General features: G+C 39.7%; 1 protein-coding gene across 9 annotated transcripts in view; it reads left to right on the forward strand.

Annotated features, from left to right (window-relative positions):
• LOC149287177 (partitioning defective 3 homolog) overlaps positions 1-20,800 on the forward strand; it is a 238,965-nt gene that overhangs the window by 112,245 nt on the left and 105,920 nt on the right. For 5 of the 9 annotated variants that reach the window (XM_089493133.1, XM_089493136.1, XM_089493137.1 and 2 more), the window contains 6 exons: positions 926-1,051; positions 3,098-3,471; positions 5,577-5,716; positions 6,563-6,691; positions 12,372-12,560; positions 14,748-14,915. In XM_089493133.1, the coding sequence (XP_089349259.1) occupies positions 926-1,051; positions 3,098-3,471; positions 5,577-5,716; positions 6,563-6,691; positions 12,372-12,560; positions 14,748-14,915 (1,126 nt within the window). Of the gene's footprint in view, positions 1-925; positions 1,052-3,097; positions 3,472-5,576; positions 5,717-6,562; positions 6,692-8,870; positions 8,910-12,371; positions 12,561-14,747; positions 14,916-20,800 lie in introns of all 9 variants that reach the window. The other 4 variants (XM_089493130.1, XM_089493135.1, XM_089493131.1 and 1 more) reach the window with 1 other exon arrangement.

Consider the following 20,800-nt stretch of genomic DNA (forward strand, 5'->3'; position numbering starts at 1 on the left):
ATTGCAATCCAGTGACAAGGGCAACTATGTAACAGGGTCACCGTACCCAAGGCTGGGTACCCCTGTTTGAGGGCTGAGGAATCACCGGTCATAACCTCATACAGAGAACAGTCCGACCACCATTTGTGCCGTAAAACAAGAACCACTTTTATTAAAACCACACAGTACTTATATAGAGCCTTAATTCATTAACAATTTTGTTCTCAATGAGCACCGAACCCAACCCCAAATCCCATCAACTCACATCCCATTGCAAATCCCAACAGTACACAGACAAGGGATTAAGGGATACAATATGTTTCCTCCGCCTGTGTTTTTCCCCCCTGTAGTGAGGCTGCTGTCTGGGCAAACGGGGCTGTGCTGGCCGATTAAGAGCTCCAGCCACCTTCAGTCTCTGGGCCGGTTATGCAATAAAACACCTTATAAAACCTTACCGGGTCATGGTATCAGAAACTGGACGCAAAAGTGCTCCCTGACCCGGCCAAACTTCACACAAAAATATTAGCCTGTTATCCTGGCCCTGTGACAAACTTACTCTGTAATTTGTGTTTAAACTCTCTATTTACTTCATTGCTACAAAAGGATCTTCAAAAACTCCTGACAGGTCAACCTTATTGTTGAGGCCAAGGTGGCCAGTCGGTGTCAGTCACATCACACAGAATGTTCGCTGGTCTCTGAAGGTTCTTTAGAAGAGCCGTTGAAAAGCGTTGCTTCAGTAATTCCCTTTTTATTTTTTAAACTACAGTATATGCGCTTTTTATTTTAAGTTCTGTTGAGTGGGTATTCTTTCTGCTGGTTTAACCTTTTTTTCTTCTCTGGGGAATGTTAATATTATGCGTCTTCTGTGTAGTCCTCTGTACACGCCATTAAGTGCTAGAAAAAGAATCTCTTGCCTATGTATTCATTTGCAATCTTAATGTTCCAGAACCCTGGGATTGTTAGTAAAACGTCTGGAGAAAGGTGGCAAAGCCGAACGAGAGAATCTCTTTCATGAAAACGATTGCATTGTTAGAATCAACAATGGTGACCTTCGCAACAGAAGATTTGAGCAGTAAGTACTCCATTACCTGCTGACATCCCTGTGTGATTGCTGCTGTTATACCTGTGATGGTTCTACAAGTGGACAAGGCTTTATGGGAAATATCAGCCGTAAGTAGAAATATTTATATTGGTGTTGCCTTTCTATGCTATAAGTAGAATGCTGGCATCACCACCTCGTCAACCAGGGTTATTGATCTACATGTGACCTGGCAGCTCCTCTGCCCCTCTTGTTCATGGATTTGCCGGTTGGAGGAAGCAGAACACATTTATGTTTTATTTATATCGCGCCTACAATTTCCGCAGCACTTCTTAAAGCCAAAGGGTCTGACAAAAATAGAACGGATAGACTAAAGCAAGCGGATACATTAGGTAAAGATGGCCCTGCTTACAATCTAGATACCCCAAGGAGAGACCCATTCTAAAGCTGCAGTGTGGTCAGACCATTCAAGGAATCTTACTAAGGGCCAATGAGTGAATTTTCGTTTCTGAGCATTCACTCGTACCTTTTAGCATTAAAAGCACCCAACTAAATGTCAACTTGTCAAGGTCCCATACAAACCTGTACCCCATGCCAAGAACGTCCCTCAGCTGCTCTTGTCCATTAAGAGGACTCCCTGGTCAATTACTTCTTCAAATCACACAGATCAAGAGAACTTACACCAAGTCCTACCCTTTTAGTAACTTCTGGTAGGAAAACACTTCTATTTCATCCTAGTTTAGCCAGTTTAGCTCGGAACCAGGATTTCATAAATAACCCTTCACGATCACATGTAGAAGCCGGTTGGGAAACACGTTATGGGAGCCTTCGCCTTAATTAAGTGGGCCCTCGTGGAGTTGGTGGTAGCAGTAGATAACACACGCTGATCTTAACATTTTAAGGGACATCTTACTTGTTTGGGTAAAACATGTTTATGAAAAAAGGCTGAGAAGTTCTGTGTTCTTCTTGAGAACAAAGTCAAATGCGAGGCCAAATATAATAAAATAGAAGGCTTCACCCGAACTGGCACCTATCAATAAACGTTCTCAAACCACACGGACATCTTTTAAAATGAACTTTTCTTCTTTACTTTTTTTTTTTTAATTAAGGTCAAAGTAAAAGACTGATCTCTTGGTTATTACTTTGTGAAGCACATTTTTTCAAGTCTTTTTTTAATACCAACCTCAGTCTTATTTTATTCTGCGTTTATAAAAGGAATGTTTTGTGTTCTGAAGAGTTTTTTTTTTTATGTTCTAAAAAATAATCTGGAAAATGTTTCTAAACTTTGGTTATTAAGTCAGCATTCGCTGTCAATAAGAACTTTACACAGCAACTTAGGATCAATAACTTTTTATTAGAGCCTACAAATCATATTCACACCTGGTTAGCGTCAAGGAGATTACGACGGGTGCCAGCACAATATTCTTCACTCGAGTTACTCCAGAAGTTCTTTTTACAGCTTTCTTTACTTTTTCTCTTAGACCAAGGGAAATAAAACAGTCTGGTTGCCTTTATGTACCCAAATTCTCATTACTAATCTCTCCTCCAAAGTAAAACCACTAGCTGTCCCTTGAAACCAATGAATGACACATGGTAATAAGGGGTGAAAGGAATTAAGGGAATTATGGTATATCTTGTACTTTTACAACTTTTGTGTTCTGGAGGATTTTGAGGTGTTGAGATATTATTTGAAGAAGAGATCAAAGTCAATAGATTTTTTGTGTTCCATAAACTTTCCTGAACAGAACATTGCAATCAGTGTGTTTGACGTGGGTCCTACATTATTTATCAATGCGCTTGTCTGAAACAATTATAATAATAATAATAATAATAAAGCCACATCCTATTTCCCCATTGAAATCGGTAGAAATGGGAGCCGCTTGGTGAATTGGGAGTTTTCAGAGCACTTTGTCAGCTGGAGTAGATATTTTATCCTTTTTTTCTTTTTCGTTTTCCTTTCCTCGTTTTTTTTTTAAAAAAAATTTACGCAATTGTGGTAAATCTAACCAGGCATCTCCTATACGATTAGAAAGGAGGAATTAAGGAATTAACTTGTTTTCTTTCTGTTCTGTTATCCAGGGCACAGCATATGTTCCGTCAGGCTATGCGCTCACCCATGATTTGGTTCCACGTGGTCCCGGCGGAAAACAAGGAACCGTATGAGCAACTATCCCAAAGCGAGAACAATAGTTATTACTCGAGTCAGCATGCTCCCGACTCTCATTACGTCGATAACAGAAATTTCCATAGCTCTGTTCCTGATCAGACACTACAGAGAGTTCCTAGACCGGGAACAGAGCCAACGGACTCTTACTCACACCTACCTCACAGTATAAACTCGGCAGGAAAACCACCAACCGGCCTCACACCGTCACCGCATCCCGTTAGTTCCCCTCCCAACAGCGGATACGCTACAAGGAAAGGAAAAAAGCTGCACATTCAGCTGAAGAAAGGTAAGTGAATCCTACTTTGCGCAGGGTTCTAGATCCATTTCCTCCTATTGTTCTCGGTTTCAACTGTGTCTGTTCCTAGAGAAGCGCTGACGGCCTGTGACCAGAAAGGGAAATCAGCCTGTAACTTTACAGTGCCGGCGGCATTCTAGCAATTAAAAAAATAACCTAGCGCCTACAAAATAAGTAAATATTTATATAATTTTTAGCAAAGCTGAAGCCAATATTGATAAAGAGCTTGAGCCGTGTCCATATAAAACTGATGCAACGCTCCTATACATTGCTACATGTTCAAAACTTTGCCCCGGGGTTGTACCATTGATTATGGAATAAGCTAATCAGACTTTTATGACTGTTGTATATTTCATGTTCTTTTAACTGAACAATTTACTGCTTGGTTAAAGCAAGACGTGTGGATGTTCAGAGAATAAAAGGGTTCGCTCGCTCCGGAAACAAATTTTGTTCTGTCTTCGGATCACAATCCACAAAAACAGGGGTTCTTATCAATGACTTTTTTTATGATCCATAACCATGCCGCTTATACCCGCGTTAGACTTAAAGTAATTGAATGTTTCCAAGTAGATTAACACTGTAATGGAAGCTACTCTTGTAGATAATTGTCTCTAATTTTAATTACAGAAATAATTATCTGTCATTGAGAGATTTGCAGCAGGATACGTGTTTGTGTGTAATTCATAGATAAATGGTACCGGGTGCTCCCCCTTGACCTACCCTGCGACTCGTACTGCGTTCCTCTTGCAGCAGTGCAGAGTAATGACGCAGCGAATGAATTACCAAATCCTATGTAATTACCCCATATCTGCCAGGAGGAATAAGGGGAGAATTCACCCAAGATATGACATGTCTAATGACATTGGGGGGTTCCAGGTCTGCAGATAAAGGAGCGTTTATTGGAACCAAATGGTTCTTGTTAAAGCCGACCTATATTACTGTATACAGCCGGGGGGGGTGTTATATTACTGTATACAGACCGGGGGGGAGGTATATTACTGTATACAGCCCGGGGGGGTATATTACTGTATACAGCCTGGCGGGGGGGGGGGGGGTGTATATTACTGTATACAGCGCTGGGGGGACTTCCACTTTAAGTCTGCTTTTACCCATCATTCCAAACCAGCTGAAATAAGCTCCCAAGCCTTTGCAATATTAATAAATGTATATTATTTAATTCCAAGCCCGCATCTCCTCGCAGCGGGTGACCGGCAGGAATATACGGAGTCTCACATCCATCCTTTACGCTCCCTGCTGAGAGACGCAACAACACAGAATTAGACAACCGTTTCCATTTATCAAAATTTAATTTCTAACACTAAGCGCCAACTTAGTGCTCTGACAACATTAAATTAATAAAAAAATATATATATTTGTTTCATATACGTTTGAAGAAGATACATAGTGTGAAATAAGTATTCTTCACATGCAGGTTCCGGCATTGGATCCAGTGGGTAATATGTATCCCCTGTATCCTTGCATGTTAATACTTTCCAGGTAAACCCCGTTCATGGTCTGTACAGATACAGATAATCATTATGCATGCATTCGAAGCCCACCTTACGTGTATACCTTGGGAGCAAACCACCAACTTTCTGTTTTCATTATCTGTGTCGTTATCCCTCTCCGTTATGTTATAACATTTCTGATTGATCTCTTATTTTGCCGCGTTGTGCCACTGATTGAGAAACAAAAAGCATGGTCTTTGTGCGGTTTTGATAAATGAACTTGGTTATCCTAAAAGTTGATCGCCTCTTGAGGCTGTATTCATCGCCTTCTCTAGCAACCGGTTCCAAATTACATATATATCTTTATCGAACGGCTCGAGAGAAATCAGACGGCGTGTATGTATAATACGTATTATGGATGTATATATATGCTTATCACAGAGACCGCAAATAGCGCTCTATTCTAATCAAATCATTCTACATAAAATAGCAAAATAGGAGCAGGAGAGGGTGGGCAACAGATACTCGCTGTAGCTTCCAAAATACCTTGCACCCGGTTTGGGAGAACCAAATGTGTTCATCCTGTGTTCCTCCACAATACGCACCCCCAGTAGTAAGTGAATATTTGTGTTTCTGTGTCCCCTACAGGTGCGGAAGGACTGGGGTTTAGCATAACCTCAAGAGATGTCCCTCTCGGGGGCTCCGCTCCGATCTACGTCAAGAACATTCTTCCCAGAGGAGCCGCCATACAAGACGGCAGACTGAAAGCTGGCGACAGACTCTTAGAGGTACTGCCACTGACTTCCTACCATCGCTACACGTGCCGTCTCTGAATACTACTGTATATGTATATATATATATATGTATATATATGTATATCCGTATCCCTTTACTATGAGTACTGAGTGGCTTATACAGTACATAAACGTATATGTAAAGTGTTCTGTAGATGTGGTCTCTTTGCAGTGACTGCGCATGTTTTATGAAATATACTGGGATATATAACGGATTATACCCACGCTCAGCACTGAATGTGAAAGCATTGGCCGTCGTTACGTATGCAGATAGTGACTGTCGTACGGTTGTGAAAATGGACATTTCATTGATGATCGCACTTCTCACTCGCTCTTCTGTTTGGGACTCTTTCAGTTACTGCTGTTTTGTCTCTTTCTCTGACATTTTCCGCCCCGTCAGGCTTTTGACTTCGGCCTTTTCTTGCAGCTTTGCGTCTCGCCTCATTTAGTGCTATGGATGGATATTGATGGCCGCCGAAGCTTTCTATCTCTGCATGTGTCAGCGGGGCCTCCTTTTCTTGTCCCATGCAGCGCGCTCTCTTTCATTGTCTCCTCCGCTTCTAAGTCATACATGTTCCCTGCGCTGAAGTTAACAGAAAAAAAGTATAGCGTGCCTGACCTCACTCCCAAATCCCGCAGAACAAGTCCCCCCCCCCGAGTGAAGTTTAATGAGGCCGCTAGTGGTTTTTACAAAGAGTAAATAATTTTTATTTATTATAAAAAAACTAAACAACAAAACACATTTTAATGAAGCTTCATAAATAAGAGCTGAAAAACTATACTCTGTGTGTGTGTGTGTGTGTATCCCCTCACATTATGGTTTGCTTCTTTTCCTTGTAGGTAAATGGTGTCGATTTAACAGGGAGGACACAAGAGGAGGTGGTCTCATTACTACGAAGCACCAAAATGGGGGGAAGCGTCCATCTCCTTATCCTCCGGCCCGAGGAGTCTCTGCACCCTCGAGAACTGGTGGGTAAAATTAGCTTCCGCGCAGCCTAGCCTCCTGTCTACATAAATGAGCAGTTCTGTGTTAAATCTACTCAGTTTACATATATATATATATATAATATATATATATATATAATTTCACATCGCTGTTATACACCAAGTTACATTGTGGCAGAGGGACTTTCATCGATTTGCCTTCCCGTTGTACTCTGGTATAACGCTGTCTATCATGGCGGAATTCTATGGTTTACAGAGACTTGGATGACAAATCTAAAGAGGTGTTAAATCCCTCTGCCTTTAATATCAAAAAACAGATCTATATTTGGGCAACCTATCTGTGGGGCTTTATCAGTCCGGAACGCGGATTTTGGACATGCCTGCCTTAGACTATTTACTGCTCCTTTATGTCTTTGAGGTCTTGGTACAGTTGAAATGTATGGATTTTTAAAAGAAAACTGGTCATCAAACCTCACATTAGGAGCCGGTGCAATGTATTGTTTTTTAGTTGGGTTACATTAAGCGTTCCCCAAAATACACGTGAGAAATGCCTGTATGTCTACGGTGTGAAAAGTAGGAATGTTACTGTGAATCTGTTGGGAAAATATCATTTTGGCAGTGGCCTATTCCAGTGTTTTTTTTGTTTCTTCCAAACTCTCTTATTTGATGTTGGGTGGGCTTATAAAATACTCTCAATGCAGCCAAGGATCCTAAAACATTAGCTGAATCGGTCTCTCCCTTGCAAAGTTACGAGCAAATTAAATGCAAACTAATTTAGGTGAATTGTGTTTATAATGCAGTTTTGTTCTCCATGTCCGAAATACAAGATTTCTATTTTTTTTAATTAATATTTTATTTAAATGCTCCTTTTCTTTCAATAGACTTAATTCCATCCAGTTGCTCTGCTTCTGACCTCGTAAGGTTTGAAGTGGTCTGTCTCAATCAATATCCTGGCTATATTTGCATTTTCGTAGAACGTGGCCTATAATCACAATTCGATTTAAAGATGATATTGTGCGTCGGAGATTACATTTCTTTTCACAGAGGAGATGGAGGTTTGATTGTCGTGTCACTGGGTGACCATTATTAGTGCTGCAAATAGTTTCACTGATTTCCATCTATTAAGGTAATAAACATTTTGCACTAGAAGGATTTAGTTAATCGATCACAGGGTAGATCTTTTTTCAAGGTATGATCTTTACATCCTAGCATTTAATGAAGTGGGTGTTTGTTGCCTCCTTTTAGTCTCGCATAACTCTGTTTCCATTGTTCGTTTTTTGTTCAGGTTTTAATTCTTTATAACCGTTTCACACTTCCCAGAGCGTCATAAATGATCAATGACATTAGGTTAAAGGGATGTGATGAGCCGTCCACGCGGCTGCTTCTCCTGCATATGACTGAGTTCTAGGCTATTGTGCACCGGGAGCGGGGGGACATAATACACCACCCTAAAAGGCAAAGGTCTACTTACTACAATGATGGGACATTTGGTGGATATTTGTGTTCTGTCCATGCCTTTGCTTCATTACTACACGTCCTCTGCTGCCCTTTTTCTCTTGAATTTTCCCTTTTCCATATAAAAAAAAAAATGTGCATAGTTTCCAATGCATTTTAAGAATTTTGGGCTCAGATGTGCATATAAGGTTACAAAATGTGTAACCTTTTGATTCCTTACGTCGCATGGGCTCCCTTTCTGCATAAGCCATCTACTTTATACATAGCCGTGAGCGCAAAGGCAGCATAAAGCTTACACCGAGTCCTTAGACGCGCAGCTCATCGCTGCTGGAAGCTGTATGTAGGTTAGGACTGTTACCGTTCATTCAATTCCAGGGTAGGAGTCAAAAAGTGACGTACACCAAGTCCTCATCTGCGTTTAAACACTTATAAACGCATTGGAGACTTTGTGCTTTTCTGAATTTACAGCAGGGTTGTTGACATTTACTAAGACTTTGCAAAGTTCCCGTTACGGCTGAATGATCCTCTAGATTTGTAAGCTTGAAAAGATTATTTAACTAATGTGTCGCTTCTTCTTAGTCCGTCAGTTCTAGTTTTGTTAGACTTTTTTTTGAATGTAGGGACTATAAGAAGCGCTGCAGAAATTGTTGGCGCCATATAAATAAAAAATAATATCCAAACTGTGCACAGTGAGCATCCTTGTTTTCGCTTATTTCTTTAATCAAACTTCTCTTTCCTCCTTTTGTAGAATAACGAACCAAACCAGATACCAAACGCGAGAGAATCGGTAAGAATTTATGAACCAATCTGCACGTTTTGTTTTTTTTTTGTTTTTTCCCCCCATATATTTGTTGTTTGCTTCACTGCAGCCCATGAAAAAAAAAAAAAAAAGGCCTTTTTTTGTCTTTTGTCTGCAAAGTGGATCTGTCTGCATATTTTCTAGAAATATTTATCAATCCTCTATAAATGTATAGAGAGATTTATATGTATAAATAGTTTAAATGTATAAATAGTCTTTTTGGGGCAACTTTGTTATCCCTCTTTTTGTCTCCTTCAACCACGCAAGTCCCAGGGGATGTGGGAAAAATAGCTTTTGCCGGCTTGGAGTTAAAGTTCAATTCATGGCACGCAGGAAACATGCGCGTTTCAGGGAATAGAAGAAACAACCGAGTTAATTCACTTTAAGGAAAAGATAATTGCGTTTATTTTAAATTCATAAACTAAACAAAACCTGATATCCAGTGTAATGTTATATCCAGCTCCGCTCAAAAACCGCCCCACGAGCAAAAAAAAAAAGTAAAAAATTAAAATTTCAGCACAAATAAATCTTCTGCTTAGTTTGGATATTACATATTTATTGTGCAATGTTATGTGTGTATGTGTGTGTATATATATATATATATATATATATATATATATATATATATATATATATATATATGTATTATAATACATGCCTGGTTTAAGTGGTAGGGGTTAAATTGAAGCAGAATCCTGATGTAAGACAGTGATGTAATTAGACATATCTAAATTAGTTACTGTCACAACATAAAAACTTTAATTGAATAACACAACAAGCAGTCATGTGTTTGTCAAAGAAACAGAATGTGGTGACGGATCAGCCCCGTTCGCCCCGTCTTGTGATACAGGCGTCCCTGGAGAATTTTGACAACATATCACAGAGTAACATGTGAGGTTTCATACTTTTTAGGTTCTTTACTACAAAAAAAAAGTTGAAATGGCCAAAAAAAAAAAAAAAAAAAAAGGCTTGTTCCTTCGAGGAGGTCCTTGTATCTCCGGGCAAAGCAATACAGACCCATTATACTTTCTCAGTGATCTTAAAAATAACCTTTTGGCAAATGATTTCCAACAGCCGCTGCCAAAATTGCGTAAAACAATCACCACCACATGTGGCGTATTAACTGCGATAATGGGAGTGACGAATTTCAATGTATATCGGCAAATAGAGTTCAATAAGCCTACGCTGACATGTGGATGGAATTAGCGCTTTTTCCCCGAGACAACATTGTAGTAATAGCTTCATATGAAAAAAAGTAACTTACATCCAACAGGACATCTTAGGAAGGCGGTACAAAGGTTTAAGTTAGAATAATAACAAAATCGCATAAGGACAATTGTGTAGCAATATTTTTCTGCACTTTAAAATAGCCATTTTTTATATATATATTTATATATAATATATATATATTCATGTTTTAAGTGTTTAGAAGAAGGAAACAATTATGTATATACACACTGCCGTTCAAAAGGAAAACGGGGAAATTTGGAACACGAGTGATGGGAGTGATACAACATTAACCTCGTCTGTGCTGGGTGTATGATCCTTTTTATGTTATTTTAAGAGAGAAAATGGGATTTTCTTTCAAAAACCAGGAAATCTCCCAGTCTCCTCAGTCTTTTGAACGGTCGTGTATTTACCCAGTCCGCTGGTTAAATCTGTGATTTGCTGTTTCCATTACGTAGTCGCACTAAAAATTTCAGTTGTTCAAAGGCAGCGGAGATCTATAAGACTTTGATCTTATAGAATAAACAAAAAGAAGTATACAATGGCTTTAAGACTGGGGCGATGGGACTTTAAGTCTTAAATAGGCATGAGAGTCAGGCGTTCCTCTTATTTGTGAACGGTTTTTCTTGCCAACAATGTTGCCCAAGTCCCAACCTTAAGTATTTCAGCGAGGAGCTATGTCATCCTGTAGACTAAACCTAATACTGAAGCCAAATGTATTCAACGTATTCAATCATTCCGCGATTCCTTATTAGAAATTATATACGTGAGTGACTTCATTTGGCGTAAGTCATTGCCAATGACCTTTGTGCGGGGTAAATGTTTTGAATGATACGCGGGGCAGACCTAATGACTTGGGTTGTTAATGAATATGTAAGCAGGGAGACAGGAGTTAGCGCGAATGATTGAGTGTGAACTACCGTTGGCAGAATACAAAATCAACATTATTTTAAAGCATATCACAGACCGGCCTTCCTGCTGAACTTTTACGTCGGAAAATGTCTTCTCCGGAATTTTTTTACTCTACTTTTTTTTGTGTAATTCTTGAATTAAATCATAAAATAATCACCTGGAGCCGCAGTTAACAGACGTTTATAGTACGACACCTTTAGAGTTTCCATCAGCCGCGCTCTGTCTCGTACTCGTTGGAGCTTCCATTACAGCTGTATTTCTAAAGTAATTTAGAGTAAGAAAGCAATTTCCTTAGGAATTTGTATTAAAAAGTATCCAAAGTACCGAGATCACAGATGCATATCATGATTAGAGACTTATCCTTGGATTTGCAGACTATTTGAGAAGAAAAAGATGGACTTTAAAATGTAGTCTCTTCACTCCATCATAGATTTATAGATAAACATATTTGCTTCAGAAATATTGCCATCATCGTTTTATATAATGTCACTTATTATTACTAAGCACATTGCTTTCACTTCCATGTTTTTGGTGGGTAATAATTATCGCGCATGCTCTTGGAGGGACTCATAGTAACACATGGTTGGAGAGTATATTGAGCTGGGTTCTCTAAGGGGCTTGAGTGACCAAGACTCCATGTCTAGAAGAAGGGGCCGTGTATGTATCTAATAAGCATAGCAAACGTAATACAAATCTCCACTTCATCCAACATAGCAGTAATCTGAAAATCACCCATTAATCATAAGAACCACTAATACCCAGAGAGACTGAAGACCCCGTGGTACAGGGGCTTTCTGTTGTAGATGTTACCACCAGCAAACAGTCTTCTCTCTTGTACCATCAGCCAACTTGTGAGGAGAGAGCTTGAGCCGACATTGGGGTTGGTTTTCGAAAAGTGTGAACCTTTTCACGTTCACTCGGATGTCAAAAGGGCTCAGAAAACCCACAACCAGGGCCATATTTTGTGTCTGCAATTTTTTGGCTCCACCGAAAATAGCGTAATTGTGCCGCATACTATGAACTTTAACAGCTATTTTCCCTCCCTGTCTGAAATGAAGCTTTCTGTATTAGTAGAACGTCTGTGGTACGTCTTAATTTCTTGGCTCTCTGATGACTCAAGCATGTTCTTCTGTGACTATTTTAGTACCGAAAACCTTCTTTCCCGCACCTAGTTCGTTTAAGGACGCTGTAGGTTGTATCATAGTGACGTCTTTTATTGCTTTGTGTGACTTTACATACTAAATGCTCCATCTTGCTGATGTTTATATACATTGTATCTTTTATATATTTATCTTTTTATATTTGTTCTAGAAAATAGAAGACGACGATCTCGTTCTAACTCCTGATGGAACAAGAGAATTCTTAACGTTTGAAATTCCTCTGAATGACTCCGGTTCTGCCGGTCTTGGTGTTAGCGTGAAGGGAAATCGGTCAAAGGAAAACCACGCTGACCTGGGCATCTTCGTAAAGTCCATTATACACGGCGGAGCGGCCTCTAAGGTAAAGTTCTCAATGGGTGTTAATTCTGCTAAATTAAAATCCCATAAGGAAAAAGGGACCTGAGGATAATTTACTGTTTGGAATAATATGGTTTATTTTATGCTGCCCTCTGATGTCGCCATCTGGACATTAATTTTTTTAATCAAATATTGTCAAAGTTCAGAACTTTAAAAACTATTTTTTTCCCATGATGCCGGTGTGGCTAGTTTTTTTTTCTTTTTTTTTTTTTTGAAGGACTCTATTTAAGTGAATTTATTGGTCATTTAAAAAGATGGGCAGACATGCTAGGTATCTGTGAATGTGACTCGATTGCATTCTCCATGACAAGCTTGCTTTAGGATTTAAGTTCTTCTGGTCCTCTTCTGCTGCCCTTAAGGTGATCGGGAAGATCGGCTGGTACATTGGTGGGAAGAAAGAGCTGGCGTTTAGTTCTTCTTCTTTTGTTCCACGTTCTTGAAATGAGTCTAAATAAATCTAAAAGAGTTGGTTTGCTATTTTGGGCCAATTGGAGAAGTGAAAATAAAGTAGGTGACCGGTCCACTATAATATTTCTGATTGTTGTAAGCATCATTAAGGCAAAGAGCAGAACAAACTGAAATCTACATCCTGCGTTTCCACATCCGATACCCAATGGAAACATTAATAAGCCATTAGACCCAAGGCATCAATTATTTTCCAAATAAAGAACAAATTATTAACTTTTCAGAGCTCTCAACCCCAAACAGGAGAACTTGTTTAATCCTATAAACACTGCTGGGTTCCAGATCCCTCTGGTCCCTTAGTTATGTTTCTAAACATGGACAATTGTGAAACTTTGGCAGATAGCCATAGTAAAATTTTTTGTGTATATGAAGCCCAAAGCTTCCGAGCGCCATGACTGTCATACCCACAGCCTTACTGATAAAATCAGCAGAATTAGGCTGATGCGTCGTATGCCGGTCAGCGCGATCTCCTCTTGTTGTACCTCAAAATCCAGTTGTACAGCGCTACGGAATTTGATGGCGCTATATAAAACAATAAATAATAATAATTTGACTTATTAACTATACCTGGGCTCTAGACCTGCATATAAAAGGAATCTCCTGTCTATCTACCAGATAATACAGTGTATAGTCCTAATGCACGTTATTCGTTATATATGAAACCTGAACTCCTTGCCCATCAGGCTTTGTAAACCTTCAATCAGAGAGCACCTTTATATTAAATGTTTCAAAATGTCTTCTATTTCCATGGAAATCTAGAGATCCTTAATGAAAATGGTTTTGTCAAGAAAAGGCGTGTTAGACGCAGGAAAACTTGGGTTACTTTATTTGTTGTGTATAATATATACCCACGCGTTCCTTAAATCAGAGAAACATTGCGTGTTATATTACTGCAAATTTATAGCAGGTGGGCGTGCCTTTGATAAATCAGTATATTTAAAAATTAGAAATGATTGATTTATAATCTGTATTAGGTACAGCTGAAACAGTATGTTTAAATGTTCAGCTCACCTACTGTAAGAGAGGAAATATTTAAAGTGAGTTTTTGTTAAAGACCTGTAAGCTACGTCCCTTTAAACGTTATTTAATATCTGGAAGCTACGTCCCTTTAAACGTTATTTAATATCTGGAAGCTACGTCCCTTTAAACGTTATTTAATATCTGGAAGCTATGTCCCTTTAAACGTTATTTAATATCTGGAAGCTATGTCCCTTTAAACGTTATTTAATATCTGGAAGCTACGTCCTTTTAAACGTTATTTAATATCTGGAAGCTATGTCCCTTTAAACGTTATTTAATATCTGGAAGCTATGTCCCTTTAAACATTATTTAAGACGTGGAAGCTACGTCCCTTTAGACATGATCCAGTTCGGTTAGCGTGGAGGCTTTTTACTAACCCAGTGATAATCGTTTCTGATGTTCTGATCGCGCTGTCTGTTCTTTAAGCTCTCGGAGTCCTTTAGAGCGTACGACGGCAGTACAGCTGTGATGGCGGGGTGCTTTAGCACAGTCACCCCGTCATCTGGCCACCAGCCCGTAACATGTCCCAGCTCCGCTTCCCACGTATGTTTTCCACATGCTGTACTGCGGGCCTTTCATCTGTTCAGCAAGTCTCTACATCATGTTGTTCAAACTGCAGAATATAGTATCCTTACTACATGGCATAAGGAATAAAAGCCTTTCTTTCTTGTGTTTTTTCTTAAAGGACGGGAGGCTTCGTGTTAATGATCAGCTGGTGGCAGTCAATGGCGAGTCTCTTTTGGGTAAAACGAATCAAGATGCCATGGAGACGCTACGGAAGTCCATGTCAACGGAAGGGAACAAACGGGGCATGATCCAGCTTATCGTAGCACGAAGGGTAAAACGGAACGAGGTAAAGAGCTTCACTCTCTCTCTTCCTGAGCTTTGTTTTTGTTGGCTGTACGTAATTCTGCATGAAAGCGCCAGATACCCGGTCTGCCTTTTGGGTTTTATATACAGCAGTTTAGACCAAACTGGTAGAACTTGCAGAACTAAGACGGCTTATGAGCTCTTCAGGCTTGATTTCAACTATACAGCATTGACTTACTTGAATGACAACCTATTATGCATTAATACATAGTGCCTTCAGCATTCTCTACAGAGGAATACAGGACCTAAAACATATTTGACAGTTCTTACGACTGTGGAGTTAAATAGATTGTCAGCTTTATGTCCCTGACAGCCAAAAGCCAAATATGAGCAAAGTCAGATTGAGTATTGAACTGGAAGGACACCGTATTGTCTGCTATCCTAATGTATATAGAGTATATTGATCTGTGATCTGGGCCTCCCACCATGTAACCTTGTCCAGCTTAATATGCCTTTAAGCCACAAAGCCCTCCGGTCCCATCCTTTTAGTAGGATGACAAACAGGCCGTTGGCACGTACGGGTCTCCTCATGGCTCAGAGCCGAGCCACAAAGCAGGTTATGCCTTTCTTTCCAAGTGAATGTTTAACGCTGATACATAGTATACCACGTTTACCAACACCTATACATCTATACAGAGCACACTACGTCCTATTAAGTGATCGCTAAGGAGACTTTTTTTGTAGAGCTGTGAGACTGCCTGTCCACTGCTAAGCTGACGAGCAGATTTCTCTTAGCTCCCTGGTGGAAGTCGTACATACGAGTTGAGTTTTGTGTATTTTCATCTTCTGGGGCTGGTTTAGGAGATCTCTACTGACCTCCCAGTCGCAGCGCCCGTGCGGTTCCCATGTAGCTGATTGAAGCAGATAGCTGCCAAATGATGTCATCTTGGTTGCCAAGTTATTAGCCAAGCATAGAACGGATTAAGCGCTCGGTGTAATAAGTGGAAAGTCAGGGATTTTCAAAGCTGATTTTCTCAAAAGGTATGCGCACTTCCTTAAGTCATCTTAAATCTTTCTGCAAGTGTAATCATTTTATGTTTTCTATTTTAGTGGAATTCACAAAGTCTTTGAAAGAGTTGAAAAGACTTAACCCGATTCTAACATTCATGATTTGCTGTCGTAAGACTTCTAGAGCTTAGTTTAATAAATGAAAGAAAATAATAAGAAACCAAACTCTTTGCGAATCTGCGATTACACTTCTTAAAGGGGGACTCTCAAAAAAAAATAAAAAATCACATAAATAGCAACTTTATGATTTGTGTCGCGGCTGTTCTCGCCTGCCCGTGAATCTCTATTTCCGAAGCTGGTTCTAGCTAGATGCCTCCTGGGGATGGAAACTTGGCACTGGTTGCATTGTGTGCAGCGTAATCATTTAAGTATTTATGCTAAAGTTGGCGTTAAACCTTCTTATACAAGCCACGTCTTCTCACAAATATTGCACAATAACTCTAGCTTCACCGATGACCCATGTCACGTTGGCTCAGGCCAGCACCATCACCCAGAGCCCAAAGTCTGCTAGGAATGGCACACAACCGTATGGAGTGCGTGTAAATCACAACCAGATTCAAGTAACAAGAACCCACATAGCACACAGTACAAGATACCCTACTGACAATATAAGTATTTCATGCGGTTTTGGGCAAGCGTATGAAAGTTTCCAACTAGAATACTATTTATTCTGAACGTGAATCTTCAGGTGGAAAGACAGCGGTGGCTGGACATGGGGGACAGGAAGATCTATAATAGAAGCTGTTTGAGAGACTTTGCTAAATGATCTTCATACACAATACGGGTGAACCGCCTGCTTATTAACAGAAGTGATAAATGCAGGGAGTTAATGAAAGTCCGCAGTAGGTCCTGCAGTGACGGCCGCCGTTGGTGTTGGGTTTGAAGTATTGTCTGTAGCTCGTTGTTAGACCTTAATGAGGCTCCTCTCGGCAGTTTTATTAACGTTTATCTTAAATTCCAGAGGAACCCGTTGCTTGGCCCTGATTGTATGTGATGCTTTCGCAGGGTAGAATCTCCAAATTTAAATAGACTTATTTATTTTAAACATAAGGTTGTTATATTTCGCTCTCTTTCAGGTTGCACATTTCTATAATATCTGCTGACTATATATATATATATATATATATATATATATATATATATATAAACAAGGCGTTTCATACTGTAGTAGGGCTTTTATTGCCCACACTGTAATGCGTAGGCAGTCCTTTATCATTAAATGTTTAATTAAAATGTCATCGCGCTATGTGGTTATCAGTGAGATTATGCAAAAACAAATTAGGATTCCTATACGTGCCAACCAGGCCAAGAGCAGAGACTTGCTGGTTATTGAATATACGTTTCTGATCCCCTTGTCTACCTCCTAGCCCCCTCTGTGCCTGGGGCAGCCGTTGAGCGTGGCGATGCCTCTCCAGGTTAACCCCATCTGTGGCAGCTGAAAGTTATTTGTGGATAGTAAATTTGGCGTTTCGATGGAATGGAGGGGACTAGCTGAGGCACCTTCTGACTGCAGCACATTAATCGTTGGACCCCCTTTGTCCAGCGTCTTCTCGTCACGTCTGTGATTGAAGCGTGTTAAACACATGTGCCCCAGCTGTGCCTCTGCTCTCGTGGCTCGGATTCATGTCGTCTTCATTTGGGGCGGAAATAATTTTCCTTCCATTCTCATTGAAAGCGGTTATAATCCGTACAGACGGTGCAACTGCTATACGATCCGATTTCCTTCGTTTTTCTTGGACGTATAACTGTAGATGTGACACGGGCTTAACATTGTACCCGTAAAAAAATAATCTGACTTAACCTTTTGCTTTCTGATGCACTAAACTGTCTGTCAATCAAAGGCTGAATGCAATAATTTGCATGCAGAGTGACTGTTATTAAAGTCCGCCATTAAGCCTCATGGGGCAGCTATTGTCTGTTCTGTATTATTTTCAATAGCCTTTCCTTGTTCTATCAGCTTCCTTTTCTTTTTTTGTTGGAAAATGAACTCTGAAGTAATATGAATCATCGTGAAATGTTTATTCTGTACAGAAAAGAGACCCCCACGGTGAGAAACTCCTTTCGCCGGCGTGTAGAGGACATTCCCCAAATTCAGTCTGAGCGTTAGGTACTGTAGATACCCGAAGTGTTAATCGTGCTACTTAAAGCTCTAGGAGAACCCCTGTATTAACTGTTTTTTACATAAAAAAATTACATTTGTTGCATGTCTTTCCTGGCAATTAGGTAAAAATAATGATTATGAATTCTTTACTTTCCAAAATGAACTTTAATGAGCAATGCATTAAAGTGTTCACAATCACAATGAAAGATGTGCTGCCTTTTGTCACGCAATGAAATATATATTTTATACAGAAACATTACAGGCCAATTTATCAGCCGATGTGTTATTTCTCATCGCTTAGGCTTGTCACCCGTTTAAAAGGATTGCAGAATGATCGTGCTACTTACTATATACATTTCCAGTCCGCCTGTAGTGTCTAAGTCACGGAGAGTGACTGTTTTGATTTTAAGATCTTCCGGTACGTAAGAAACAAAATGTTTCTTTGTATCGCCGCTTTCTGTGTTTTCTGCTCGTCTGTTGCATGGTATTCTGAAATAAGTATTTTATTTAAAAGCTGATTATGAGGGTGTTGCAGGTTGTTGGAATCTATCGCGTTATTGATTCTTCCAGCGCTCCGGCTGCAAACACCATGTAGCTGTCTCTTCTTGTATAAATAAATCATAGCTTAAGAGCTGGCTCGGGATGGGTAATATCTCCCGTTATAAATGAACTAGCTGGATAGAATATTCACCGCCATTTTCAATCAGTGGGATGTATTCACTAACCTGGGAGTCGATGTTATCTACTCCTGGATTTATCTGTGTATTATTTATGGTCAGCCAGTGTGGGTTTCACCTCTTGATCTCTGGGAACTCTCTAGATTTACCCCGGGGCTCGGGATATCAGAATTAATTACCAGGCTGTGGCTCTGTTTGTTAAATATACAGACGATGGTGTGCTGTTTAGCCCCTTAACCTGCGTATCTTATCCCTGCTTCCTATAACAGGTGGCAGCCGGCAGGTTCCCGGGTCTGTGCGTAGGTAACATAGGGAGATTTCTATAAGTTTCGTAGGGCCAGTCTAGCCCTTCATACACGGTAACCCGTGGCCACAAATGTAAGATGCTTGGCCCAGTGTTCAGGCTCTTCAAATCTGCAGATTTCAGGGGGTTCGTACAATATTTCCACCCCATAAAATGTTGGCAAACTCTCTTAATTTCACCTTATTTCTCCGTTTATCTCCTCTCTGCTTCCAACAGCTCCGGAGCAGTGATTAATTCATGTTTTAGTGAAGCTGTCACTCCTAATCTGCATTTTATGTAAAAACTAATAAAACAAATCCTTATTTTGCAATTTAAACCTTATTGAGTCTAATTCACCGGCACTGCAAGTTTATTGTTCTCCCGCAGATCTGACGTGCTTCCAATTGTAATTGCGTTGACCCTTTATTGCAGTAACTCTCCCCGGCGCTTATCAAACAGGGAGAGATAAGGCCGCCATTCAGAGCTTCATTAAATATCTCATTTGTATTGCGGAGCGGGGGGAGTCGTAGCCGGCTCTGTGAACCCCTCTGCCCGTGGTCTCGTATGCTTGGAACGCAGAGTTGTCTTTATTGAATCCCTCCTTAATTCTGTGTCTGGCTGAGCTCCGGTCCCCAACAAGCCATATGATGTTTGTGCCTTTGGTTGACTTTAAATCCTCCTGTAATTTCTTTTAGAAATGAGTGTCCATTAATTCATGGATGGTATCTCCCAGACTGAATGGGTTAATCCAGACTAGCAAATTATTCTATAAAAGAGACATATTTTTGTGAAGATTTGTATTGACGAGTAGTACGACTTCTGTAACAGGTGTGCTGCGTTTGGGGCACCTGGAAATTAATATAATTAAATATATATAAAACGGCCTTACTAAAATACTTGGAACTGTTAAAAATAGATGTTCTCTTGAAAGGTGTATATATATGTATGTGTGTATATGTGTATATATATGTATGTGTGTATATGTATATATGTATGTGTGTATATGTATATATATATGTATGTGTGTATATGTGTATATATATGTATGTGTGTATATGTGTATATATATGTATGTGTGTATATGTGTATATATATGTATGTGTGTATGTGTATATATATGTATGTATGTGTGTATGTGTATGTGTGTATATGTATATATTTGTGTGTATATGTATGTGTGTATATGTATATATTTGTGTGTATATGTGTGTAAATTATTTCATAAATACCGGAGGTTTTCCCATCAAAAATGCATGTCTAGGAGTATATCAGCACAATGGGGAAAATAATATTTTGAAATTATATATAATATGTATATGTGTGTGTATAGATATGTATGTATAACGGACTAATTATGCAGTGGCCAGTCATTACTCGCTACTAAATTCACGGGATTCAACTCTAGACAGCGTGTGAAATGGCTCAGATACATAAGGAAAATAATAAACTCGCTGAACCATTTTTCTATTTTTCAGTAGGTGGTCCACGTGCTATCTATAGATTGTATAGAATAGCCGGTTTAAGGCACTTTAAAGCAAATATAGACATTATATAGAATGACCGGTTTCCGAGTCTGCCGTAATAGTGGGTAATTGGTTACAGCTGCCGCGGGTTATCAGGTCCACGTATCTGGCTTATTCTCCTTGGGTTAAGTGGGATGTAGGATGGATGCGAAAATTGTAGGAACCCGCTAGTAAAATAGTTAGAATATTAACTTATAAGCAGCTCAGTCCTGGCTGCGTCTCTGATCTTAATGCGTCCTGCTTGCTGATAATTGTACGCACCCTATAATTACTGCA

This window comes from Sceloporus occidentalis, unplaced genomic scaffold (assembly GCF_023333645.1).
Source record: "Sceloporus occidentalis isolate IW3139 unplaced genomic scaffold, rSceOcc1.0.p SCAF_63, whole genome shotgun sequence".
Taxonomy (NCBI): Eukaryota; Metazoa; Chordata; class Lepidosauria; order Squamata; family Phrynosomatidae; genus Sceloporus; species Sceloporus occidentalis.